At 45.4% G+C, this 12820-nt stretch overlaps 1 protein-coding gene across 1 annotated transcript in view; it reads left to right on the top strand.

The window, feature by feature from the left end:
- Positions 1-12820, top strand: part of LOC145359338 (integrin beta-3-like) — a 78659-nt gene that overhangs the window by 16142 nt on the left and 49697 nt on the right. The window contains exon 2 of the mRNA XM_080213937.1: positions 4339-4421. Within this exon, the coding sequence (XP_080070063.1) occupies positions 4339-4421 (83 nt within the window). The remainder of the gene's footprint in view (positions 1-4338; positions 4422-12820) is intronic.

Raw genomic sequence — 12820 nt, 5'->3', positions numbered from 1 at the left:
AAGGATGTTCCTCGTGGTCGGGGTGTTCAGAAATAGGGGTCACAGTTTGAGGATACAGGGTAGACCATTTAGAACTGAGATGAGGAGAAATTCCTTCACCAGAGAGTAGTCAGCCTCTGGAATTCACCACCACAGAACACAATTGAAGCCAAAACATTAAATGTTTTCAAGAAACAATTAGATAGAATTCTTGGGGTGAAGGGGATCAAAGAATACGGGGGTGGGGGGGGGGGGGGGCGGAGGCAAGATCAGGCTATTGAGTTGGATGATTAGCCGTGATCATAATGAATGGCGGAGCAGCCTTGAAAAGCTGAATGATTCCTCCTGCTTCTACTTTCTATGTTTCGATGACAAAGGAATAAGGAAAAGAGAATTGTAAAGCCTGGAGTTGGGTCCTTACTATGACAGCTGAGAGAAAGCCTTGTTTGAAAGGATAGTTGGAAAACCTGGAGGCATGTTTAAGCATTATTAAAAGTTAAGCTAATTCATTTGTTATAGTTAAACTGTATTGTTAAGTAACATTTGTTTTGATAAAAGCTCCCTGGTTTGTCAGTAGAATCACGCCTAGAGTAAAACGCCCTATCCTTACACTAATGCCAAAATAAAATCATAGAAATCCTACGGTGCAGAAAGAGGCCATTCGGCCCATCGAGCCTGCACCGACCACAATCCCATCCAGGGCTAGGTGGATTGGCCGTGGAAAATTGCCCCTTAATGTCAGGACTAGTAAAGGTAAATGCATGGGGTTGTGGGGATAGGGCCTGGGTAGGATTGTGGTCAGTGCAAACTCGATGGGCAGATTGGCCTCCTCCTGCTGTGGGATTCTATGGTTCTATATGAGGTTAGCTGACCACAGTGTGGCACTGCTGCCTCACAACACCAGGGACCCAGGTTCGATTTGTGGCTTGGGTCGCTGTCTGTATGGAAACTGCACATTCTCCCTGTCTCTGCATGGGTTTCCATTGGGTGTTCCGGCTTCCTCCCAAACTTCAAGGAGGTTAGGTGGATTGGCCATATAAAATTGCCTCTTGGCGTCAGGGGAACTAGCTAGGGAGAATATGTGGTGCGTGGGATTGTGGTCGGTGCAGACTCAATGGGCCAAATGGCCTCTTTATGTACTGTAAAATTCTATGACCAAAAGCTTGGTCAAACATGGTAGGTTGTGAGAAGTGTCTTAAAGGAGGAAAGCGAGGTGCAGCGGTGTAGGGAGAAAATTCTTGAACTGGGGCCTAGTTAACGAAAGGTAGAATGACCAACAATGCTCATGAGAATTAGAGAAGCGTAGATATTTTGGAGGGTTGTGGGACAGGAGGAGATTACAGAGATAGGGAGGGTCAGACCATGGAGGGATGTAAAAAACAAGGACGAGATTGTTAAAAGCCAAGACCATGTTTGGCCAGGAGACATGTCAGCGAGCACAGGTAAAAGTTTTGGATAACTTCAGTTTTACAGAGGGCATTAAGGCACATGGAATGTATGGAAGTTCCAACACAGTGATCCTTTATTCCACCGACATCAAACTTGAAAATACATTCATTGAAAAAGTTGACCTGAAAGAAACAAGCTTTTTACAATGAATGACTGTGTCTTGACCCTCCAGACAGACAAGAGAAAACTGAGAACTGAACTCCTGGTTCTGACTCAGCCAGATGGCAGAACTAGTTGTAGAACTTTGGGAGCTGGGGGCACTTTGCATCCAGCAGAAGTGGCTATTAATGATCACAGCAAAGAAACCAATTTGGGAGCTGACGCAATTATGGGGTCCCTGTTGCTAACTTCCCTCAAGCACTTGGGCTAGATTACATTGGCACCCAGACCACAAAGGGTATCTTACTCATCTTAAGAGTTTCCCAGATATGAGGATTTGATTTGATTTGCTTTATTCTTGTCATACGTATACAATGAAAAGTATTTTTTTTTGTGCGCTGTACTATGATAGGTGATAGTAAAATAATGTAAAACTGGTCTTTCTTCCCTCAAGATATTTTCCACTCCCCTTGCCACAGCACCTCCCATGGGGAGAAGTGGAAAATTCCATCCTAAAGCTTCGCTACCATCATCTGATCTACATCGGCCCTCTCACCCTTCAGAGTTGATTTTACTTTTTTTGATTTGACTTATTATTGTCACACATATTGGGATATGTTTCTTTTACGCTAGACAAACAAAATATAACATTCATAGGGTACAATAGGGGAGAAGGAAAGGAAGAATGTAGTGTTATAGAGTCATAGCTTAGGATGTAGAGAAAGAGCAAATTAATATTTGGTCAATCCATTCAGAAGTCTGACGCTTTCAGCGAAGAAACTGTTCTTGAGTCCGTTGGTACGTGATATCAGACTTTTATATCTTGGAAGAAAGATGGAAGAGAGCATGTCTGGGGTGCGTGGGGTCTTGTTTATGAGGGGGGGGGGTGTGGTGGGGGCAAGAGAGGTCTGTGCCATCCAGATGATCCTCCTAGGTATCGAAAAGCCGTGTCCCAGCTCCAGTTCCCCACACCAGTTCTCCAGGTACTTAATAAAGGTTTGTAAGATGATGAGGGAGATAGATAGAGTGGACGTGCAGAGACTATTTCCTCGGATGGATGTAGCTGTTACTAGTGGGCATAACTATAAGGTTCATGGTGGGAGATATAGGAGGGATGTCCGAGGTAGATTCTTCACTCAGAGAGTGGTTGGGGTATAGAATAGTGGAGTCGGACACTTTAGGAACTTTCAAGCGACTATTGGAGCACACCAGAATGATAGGGAGTGGGATAGCTTGTTCTTGGGGTTGGACATAGCTCGGCACAACATTGAGGGCCAAAGGGCCTATACTGTGCTGTACTGTTCTATGTTCTATACTGTCAGATGTTTTGGCTATGCCTCTTGCTTTCAAGTCTTGGTTCAAGTTGACGAGTGGAATTGGCTAAGTGGATCCAGGAAGCTTGATCAGCTTCAACGTGGAATCTAAGAAGTGAGAGTTAAAAATGAAGACATTGAGAATAAAGAAGGGAATCGGGCAGAACTTCTTTCATTAAGAGTAATGGAAAGAAATGACCAAGACATTAGATTGGATTGGGCAGTGTAAATGTCTACAAGAGGCAACTGAATGTTTCTGGAGTTGAAATATGCAAAGAAATATGGAGAAAGCCAATAAGGTGGGATTAATATCCATGAGCAAAAACCTGCTGAATGATTAAGGGAATATGAGAGTCAGATTATTTTATTATTTCTGTCTTCACCACTCCTGGGTGGCCATTCTCTTTTGTTTCCGTGGTTACAGCAGTATAGTACGTGCTTGATGGAAGTTCATCTCCATATAAACAGGCCTTGAAGGGAAAAGTACTGAAGCCCAGGATTTTCCAGCACCAGATCCCACTCCCCCACTTTTCTCCCACAGATGTAGGAAGCCAATCAAACCCCTGTTGACTTCAGCAGGGCTGGTAGATCCCAACAGGATGTAGATATGCCAGCGTTGACTGGGGTAAACACAGTAAAAAGTCTGACAACACCAGGTTTAAGTCCAACCGATTTATTTGATAGTAAACTCACTAGTTTTCAAGTTTTCCCTCTTCTTCAGGTGAATGGAGAGTTCTGGCCTCAGACAGAGCATATAAAGCACAGACAGTTTACAGATTACTGATTAGAATGCGAATCTTTACACCTAACCTGCTGTTCAAGTCTTAAAGTGGCCGACAATGTGAATGGAAGGAGCACTGATCACAGGTTAAAGAGATGTGTATTGTCTCCAGACAGTACAGTAAGTGAGGTTTTGCAAACCCAGGCAAGTCACGGGGGTTACAGATCTGTTACAGACAATACACATCTCTTTAACCTGTGATCAGTGCTCCTTCCATTCACATTGTCGGCCACTTTAAGACTTGAACAGCAGGTTAGGTGTAAAGATTCGCATTCTAATCAGTAATCTGTAAACTGTCTGTGCTGTTATATGCTCTGTCTGAGGCCAGAACTCTCCATTCACCTGACGAAGAGGGAAACCTCAAAAGCTTGTGAGTTTACTATCAAATAAATCGGTTGAACTTAAAACTGGTGTTGTCAGACTTTTTACTGAGATCCCAACAGGATCAGCCGGAATCCTGTTGGTAGATCCCACTGGCAGGAACAGCCGGAAAATCCTGCCTCTAGTACTCAAAGTCATTCATCAAACTCATCAGTCCTGGGCTGGTTAGACCTACCTCAGTTTCCATCTTCGAGTTTCCAAGTTGACTCTGGATATTTTGAGCCCTTTTTGGCTTTAGTGGAATTTCCATAGTTTTATTCCTAAAATATGCTCGAAATGAGGACATTCTTTATGTATGTATGCATTTTGCTGAACTTCTCTTTTGTCTTTCCTCAGGTAACAAGTGTCAATCGCGAGGAGCAGTAACATGTGCAGAATGTCTGCAAATAGATACATCATGTGCCTGGTGTTCACAACTGGTAAGAGTGTTGAACTGTATTACCCTCAACAAATATCAGTATCCTGGAATTTACCATTGACCAGAAACCAAACTGGACTAGCGAGATCAATACTGTGGCTATAATAGCAGAGGCTAGGAATCCTGAGTGAATAACTCATTTCTTGACTCCTCAAAGCCTGTCCACAGCAGTGATATCTCCCAGTGGACTGTGTACATTATGTGTATAGAGTATACTGGGAGATCAAGGCACCTAAGCAATGGTACCTCTAGAACTCAACAGCTGGCTTCCCAGCAAGAATAGACTCTGTCCCCTTCCCCTACTGGTGAGAATCACATTTTTGACCTTTTTTTCTACAATTGCATCTGGGAGTTCAACCGAAAAATTTGTGCTTTTTTTTCTCCCGTTTTCATGCTTGTTCAGCACTTAGAATCTTTTTGGTAAGATCGTCACCTTAATCTGTGGAAATGAAGTTGGGTTAAGTACCAGTGAGGGACCTTTCTGATGATGGTAACCATAATATAGTTAGGTTTAGCATCATTATGGAAACGGACAAAGATAGAACAGGAGTATCATGGAATCTCTACATTGCCGAAAGAGGCCATTTGGTCTAGCAAACCTGTGCCAACAACAATCCCACCCATGCCCTATTCCCTAACCCCATGTATTTATCTTGCTAGTTCCCCTGAAACTATGGAGCAATTTAGCACGGCCAAACAACCTAATCTTTGGAGGTTGGGAGGAAACCGGAGCATCCAGAGGAAACCCATGCAAACACGGGGAGAACGTGCAGACTCCATACACACAGTCACTCAAGGCCAGAATTGAACCCGGGTCCCTGGTGCTGTGAGACAGCAGTGCTAACCGCTGTGCCACCGTGCTGCCCCTAATATTTCTAACCGGTTGAAAGTTCTAAACTGGGGGAAGACAAATTTTACAAAGCTGTGAAATGAACTGGCAAGAGTGGATTGGATACAGATATTAGAAGGAAAACCTGCCAATTCAGTGGGAGGCACTCGAAGGCGAAATCCCGGTGTAGGCACAGCCAAAGAAAAAGGGTGGCACTGCCAAATCTGGAGCCCTCTGGTTATCCAGACACATACAGGTTAAAATAAAGCAGGAGAAGAAAGCTTATGACTGTCACAAAATACTTAGAGAGCCTAAAGGTGTATAGAAAGTATGGGGGGGGGAGTGAAGTAAAAATGGAAATTCAGAAAGCTGAGAGAGGATACTAAAAAATATTGGCAAGTAAAGTCAAAGAAAATCCTACACAATACATTTGGAACAATGAATAACTAAGGAGAAGGTAGGGCTCATCAGAGATGTATGTAGTAACTTGTAGGTTCATACAGAAGATGTGGACAGGGTTCTCTGAATACTTTGTCTCTGCCTTGACTAAGGACAGGAGTGATGCAAACATTGAAGTTAAAGAGGAGGAGTGTGAAATATTAGATGCAATAAGCATAGTGAGAGAGGAATCCCTGGAGAGATTGGCATCCTGGATAAATCACCAGGGATCCCAGGCTTTTGAAGAAAGCCAGAGAGGGAAGAACGGATGCTTTGAGGATCAGTTTCCAATTCTCACTCGATACAGGCGAGGTCCCAGAGGATTGAAGATCTGTGAACACTGTGGGATGCTCTTTTGGAGAGTCAGTGCAGACTCGATGGGCTGAATGGTCTCTTTCTGCGCCATAGGAATTCTGTAGATTTTCTGTATCTCCTAATTGGTGCACGACTCTCTGATTTGCTCGAAAGTCCATTCTTCAGAAAATAGCCAGGGATTTCTACAGAAAGTGAGCAAATAGCTGACAAACGTTGCCTGGAATTCTCTGGCCTTTCATGCCGGTGGGGTTCTCCAGTCCCTCTGGCAGCATAGCCCGCCTGTGGGTTTCCCACCGGCATGGGGTGGCATTAGTGGGAATTCCCATTGATAGTGGCAGGACCAGAGAATCCTGCTGCTCGCAGACAACGTGGGAAAGACGCGGCTGCGAGGCCAGAGAATCTCACCCCATAGCTAGTGGGGGTCAAGGCATATTGATGAGGTTTTGGAAAGGCAAGTAAGCAGAGAGAAGATAATGCTGGTCTACAAAGCACGGCACAGGAAGAGGGTCCACGGTTACTAGTGGAATAGTCAGTGGGATCACTGGCAGTAGTGAAGAGAGTATCAACCTCAGGATGTGAGTCTGAGTTTGCACAGATTCCCACTGAGCCGAGAATTATTTCAGTCAGTTTGGGATGGGAACAGCAAAGAGTAACTGGGCTGTGGGGAAAGCAGGGCAAGCTAGGATTGTTCCCGGATGGAAAAAGAAAGTTCAGTAAATATCTCTTCAAACTAATCGAATTTGTAGATTAATGGGATCCTTCAACTCATGGGTTGATGAGGATCTTCCAGCCAGAATCTTAGTTAATTTAATTTAATATTTAAACAGGAAGATCAAAATATTTAGGGTGTTTTCTTGGATTAGCATCCTGAAGAATCTTCTTGTTTCAGAATTAATCTCTTTAGCAAGCATTATATCCTTCATTAAGTGTAAATCTTAATGTAATGGAAGGACAGAGCCTCTTAAAAGAGATACTAACACTGACAGATAAATTGTCCCAGAATATGTGAATTGCTGGACAGTAAAGGAATTCACAGATTTGGACTGATATCTGGTCGCTTCTCCAATTGAAATATCCTGGACACTTGCCCCATTCAGCACCATGCAGTGTGCACGGTCTGTGGCACACAGTACATCAACGCAACATGACATCCTCAACAGAGCTCCCAGAAATATAATCTCCATGGCATAGAATGACAAAGGCAGTGGATGCACGGGAACGCACCTATCCAAATTTATTTGGAGGCAGAATTACAAATAAAGGCCACTCCTTCTGTTCCCCCACACCCCCAATTTACTCACAGAAAACATGTCAGATATTCATAGAACCCTACAGTACAGAAAGAGGCCATTTGGCCCATCGAGTCTGCACCGAACACAATCCCACCCAGTCCCGACCCCCATATCCCTACATATTATACCCACTAATCCCTTGAACCGACGCATCCCAGGACACTAAGGGGCAATTTCTTAGCAAGGCCAATCAACCTAACCCGCACGTCTTTGGACTGTGGGAGGAAACCAGAGCACCCGGAGGAAACCCACACAGACACGAGGAGAATGTGCAAACTCCACACAGACAGTGAACCGAGCCGGGAATTGTTTAAGATATCTTCATTTAAATGTTAATATCATAGAACAGAAATATCAACCCTACAGTGCAAAAAGAGGCCCTTCGGCCCATTGAGTCTGCACCAACCACAATCCCACCCAGGCCCTACCCCCATATCCCTACATACTGTACCCACTAATCCCTCTAACCTATGCATCTCAGGACCCTAAGGAGCAATTTTCTAGCATGGCCAATCAACCTGACTCGCACATCTTTGGACTGTGGGAGGAAACCCACACAGACACGAGGAGAATGTGCAAACTCCACACAGACAGTGACCCGAGCTGGGAATCGAACCCAGGAGATGGCGGCGCGGGCTCGTTGGGCCGAAGGGCCTGTTTCCCGGGCTGATTTTGTTCTTTGTTCTTTGACCCTGGAGCTGTGAAGCCGCAGTGCTAACCACTGTGCTACCGTGCCACCCACAATTTTCTGTTATTTTCAGTGCCCACAGGAAAGGGATTGGGGAAATGAATCATCTGTGTTTTCTTTCAGTTTAACCACACTGGTCTTTCCCACACTGGCCTTGTTCCTGCTTTGTAAGATATTATTTTCAGTACACCCTGACAGTGCAGAGCCAACCAATTGGTGCATCCCCAATGTTGTACACCAGTGATGAGCAGCCTTGACTAGTGAGTGGCTCTCCCTTATCTCAATGGGCCAAAAGATTGAAATCGAACTTGTTCACTAACTATGACCCCCGTGAATAAGATGAAATACACGGCAAATATTTCATAACAGGTTAATTTAAAGAAATGCTTAATCATTCATAGAACACTACAGCACAAACAGGCCCTTCGGCCCACAAGTTGTGCCGATCATATCCATACCTACCAGGCCATAGAACTATCTGTAACTCCCAATCCCATTAAATCCCACGTACTCATCTAGAAGTCTTTTAAAAGACCCCAGCGAAGGTGGTCGATTCCACTCACTCACCACCCTCTGAGTGAAAAACTTACCCCTAACATCTCCTCTGTACCTGCTCCCCAGCACCTTAAACCTGTGTCCTCTCGTAGCGACCATTTCAGCCCTGGGAAATAGCCTCCGAGAATCCACCCTATCTATTCCTCTCAACATTTTATAAACCTCTATCAGGTCGCCTCTCAACCTTCGTCACTCCAGGGAGAGGAGACCGAGCTCCCTCAATCTATCTTCATAAGGCATGCCTCCCAATCCAGGCAACATCCTTGTAAATCTCTTCTGCACCCTCTCAATAGCTTCCACATCCTTTACTATTCTTGTATTAATAGAACTGTCATCAACTACAAATGGTAAAAACAAACTAAATATTTGCACTTACCGGAAAATACAAAAGTAACATTAAAAAGCACCACCTTCCACGTCCACTGGTTCTGCCACCAAGACGGTGTCCCCGGATACAGTAATTTGGCTAGAATTTGCAGGCCGTGCCGATTGAACTGTAGCCATTCTTTGATTGGACACAGAGGGAGCGCCTGGCTCTCACAGTCAACGTGGTGAGCAATCATCACACACCTCACTTCACTTGCCCTCGCTCTACACACAAATCACTTCAATTGTACCAGTAGGAACAAAACAATGTGGATGCAAACCAGGAGAATCTGGCAACGCTGTGTCTGGGCAACGGTCAACAAAATGTCTCAGAACCCTAATGGGTACAGCTCCATGGGCGGCACGTTGCCCAGGAATGTCGTACACCCATAACCTAGGCACATGCTCAGGGTTCAGTACTCCCCATGGAAATTCAACTCCAAGGCAGCTAACAGTTGCACTGCACAAACTTCAGGCAATGCGTTTCCCCAACAAGAGAGTTCCTATCTTCCTCTTGATACTCAATGGCATTTGCATCACTGTGTCCTGTGCCATTAACACTCTTGGGGAGGGAATCAGCACTGACCACACACCCAACTCAGCCACAAAAATGCTGTGACGTTGGAACGGGTCGGTCGCTGTGTGTTTTCCACAGAGAGATGCTCGTTTCCTGACTTCACAAATCCTCTCCGCGCACAGCACAGGCAGGAGTGTGCTGTCAGTTTTGCATTTTTACTCGGCAGGTACAGGGAACAGGCAGTGTCGGGGGTACGTCAGGGTGAATCTGACCAGCGCTCAGCAGGACGGGTGGAGGCAGTGGTCAGAGGATGGAGAGTTGTCACCATATGTCTGGATGAGTGCAGCTCCAACCACACTCAGGAGGTTCAACACCATCCAGGGCAAAGCAGTCATCAGCCATCCCATCCCTCCAGTTCTCTGTTGCTGTTGTATGTACCATTAAAGGATGTGTGGCCATGGCAACCAGCTCCTGGCAGTGAAGATAAGGGGCAGCTTGGAGTGGAGACGGAACGGGGTGGGGGTTGTTGCCAGCACTGTGGGTGAATGGGTGTCATCGAAGCTTTCCAGGCTGCCTCAGAAGAGAGAGCAGTGCAAGTACCACACATCTCAGATGTTGGAGATACGGGAGAAACAGCATTCCGGGAGACAGGACAAACTTCCCAGATGCAGGAAAGTCCCTTAAAATACAGAATGGTTGGTCACCCTGTCAATGTACCAACTCAACAAAGCATCCTCAAAAGTAGCTGCCAGGCTGACAGGCCAGACATGCATTGGGCAAGAACAGCTGTGGGTGCAAAGGTTCCCCTCTCACCTCCCCAAGAAAGCAATGTGACTTTTTTCAATGGGAGGGCGGAGGCTGGAATCTGCCACGACACAATTAAGTGTCTGTTGAGCTAATGGCTGGATTCCCAAAAGGCCTCACTGTGTCAGTTTTGCATTTTTATTCGGCAGGTACAGGGAACAGGCAGTGTCGGGGACACGTCAGGGTGAATCTGACCGGCGCACAACAGGACGGGTGGAGGCAGTGGTCAGAGGATGGAGAGTTCAGCTCAGCCGCTCAGTCAGCGGCACAGAGCTACCATCGCTCCTCCCGACTGATTTTCATCTCCCAGCAGGGAGAGAGGTAGGAACCCTGAGCGGGGCAACAGGCTGCTGGCTTCACGTAGGCATCGGGGGTTTGCAGAGGCAGCCCAGTCCAGCTGAGGAACTGGAGTTGGGAACAGGCTAGGATGACAGCACCCTGAGTATGAGGAGGAGCCTCAGTCGAGTCATCCTCCTGACCAGGAGCAAAGTGACGGGTTGCAAAAGGGGAGATGACACCACCCAAGATATTGGACTAACCACCCCAAAATCAGCTAACCTCAGTGGAGAGAGCACCAGAACCATAGGATGTTTTTGCCTCCCCACATGGTTGGTGTTGCCATAATCTCTACCTGGAAGGGCAGCAGATGCATGGGAACATCACCACTTGCATGTTTCCTTCTGTAATGTTCTAATTATGTTAGGGGTTGTGGGTTTTAACAAATGATGTGGCTTGCACACATAGACTAAAAATAACAAGGTTTATTGTGGGAGCTGTTGCCTATGCAGACATGAAATTAAAACAGGAACCTGTGAAACACCCCAACAACAGCACCATCAAATCATTAAATAAGCTCTTTACAGCAATCATACAACCACTTAAATATATAGCCCCCTGAAAGTGACACACCATCCCGACTTGGAAATATATCACAGAAGCTTCACCGTCACTGGGTAGAAATGCCAGAACTGCCTCTCTAACAGCAGTGGGGGTGGACCTACACCAGATGGATTGCAGCAATTCAAGAAGGCAACTCAACACCACCTTCTGAAGAGCAATTATGGAAGGGCAATAAATGCTGGACTGGCCAACAACACCCACACAGCGTGTTTTTTAAATACCAGATTTCATGCTTATGTCCTGAAATTGTCTGAAAATTAATTATTGCCTGTGTGATAAATCTGACTCCTTCATTCGCTGCATCACAACAAAGGAGTCAGATTTGTGTTGTTGAGAATTATTGAGGTAGTTTTTAAACAGGTTAGAACATTCTGGAGATGGTTAGCCGAATCGAAGGCTAGTAGAGAATAAATCTGTCTCAGAATTCAAGCAGCTTCAGAACACATTGAGTAATGAAGTTTCCTGTCTATTCCCTACTCAATGAGACAGTTGATGGCAGTTTATTGAAGCAGAAACTGATTTCTCTTTAACACGTGTTCACCACATTGCAGTTACTGAATAACCAACATGGTCCATTCCTGTTGTACAGAGGTCGAAAATCGTCAGCCACAGTCCACCACTGACCTCTGTTCCTGAATCTGCTAGTCTCCCTAGGGTCAGGGCAAGATTAAATAGTTTAAGAGGCACATTACTGTACCAGAATAGCACAGATCGGTCCACACTGGAGTGCGGGGCAGGGATAGGATGGTACGGCATTCTACATGTGTGGCTGTACCAAAATGGGCTTCTTTACAAGACAGCGAGTGTAAAACACAACACTGGTAATTCTGGGGAATTGCAAACCATGACCCCCTAGCCTGAATGCTCCTAGTGAACCTCACACCACCTCCATCAACCATTAAGTTGGTTCAACAGAGTAATTGTGGCCTCACTTTATAAAGAGGCATGACTTTAAACTTGAGACCATAAGATGTAGGAGCAGAAGTAGGCCATTCGACCCATCAAGTTTGCTCTGGGATCAGGACTAATCTGATATGATAATCCTCAACTCCACTTCAGCCCCATCACCTTCGATTCCCTTACTGATTAAAAATCCGTCTATCTCAGCCTTGGACATATTTAACGATCCAGCCTCTATAGCCCTCTGCGGTAAAGAATTCCACAGATTCACCACCTCTGAGAGAAGAAATTCCTCCTCAACTGATTTAAATGGGTGATCCCATCCTCTGAAATTAAGCCCTCTGGTCCTAGACTCTCCCATAAGGGGGAACAACCAATAGTTCCCAATATAAAGGATTATTAATGATGTTATCCCACCATACAGGGATTTTAGTAAAGGATTTTATGATGGTGCCCATGCTAAAGAGGCATTGAAAAGTGCCTGTCACTCTCTAAAGGGGTACAAATGATGGCCCCATGTTTTGAAGGTGGACTAATGAATGTCCCCGTAATTAAGTGGTATTAGTGACATTGGGCAGGACTTTTCTCCCTCTCCATGCCACTCGCTGACAGTAGAATCTTATGGTTCTTCCATAGTCATGATGTAGAGATGCCAGCGTTGGACTGGGGTAAACACAGTAAGAAGTCTGACAACACCAGGTTTAAGTCCAACCGGTTTATTTGATAGTAAACTGGCAAACTTTCGAGGTTTTCCCCTTCGTCAGGCGAATGGAAACTGTCTGTGAATGGAAATCTG

Source organism: Carcharhinus amblyrhynchos, chromosome 27 (genome assembly GCF_965287045.1).
Source record: "Carcharhinus amblyrhynchos chromosome 27, sCarAmb.v2.hapA, whole genome shotgun sequence".
NCBI lineage: Eukaryota > Metazoa > Chordata > Chondrichthyes > Carcharhiniformes > Carcharhinidae > Carcharhinus > Carcharhinus amblyrhynchos.
Note: the sequence above shows the minus strand (reverse complement) of the source record. Positions and strands in the feature narration are given on the sequence as shown.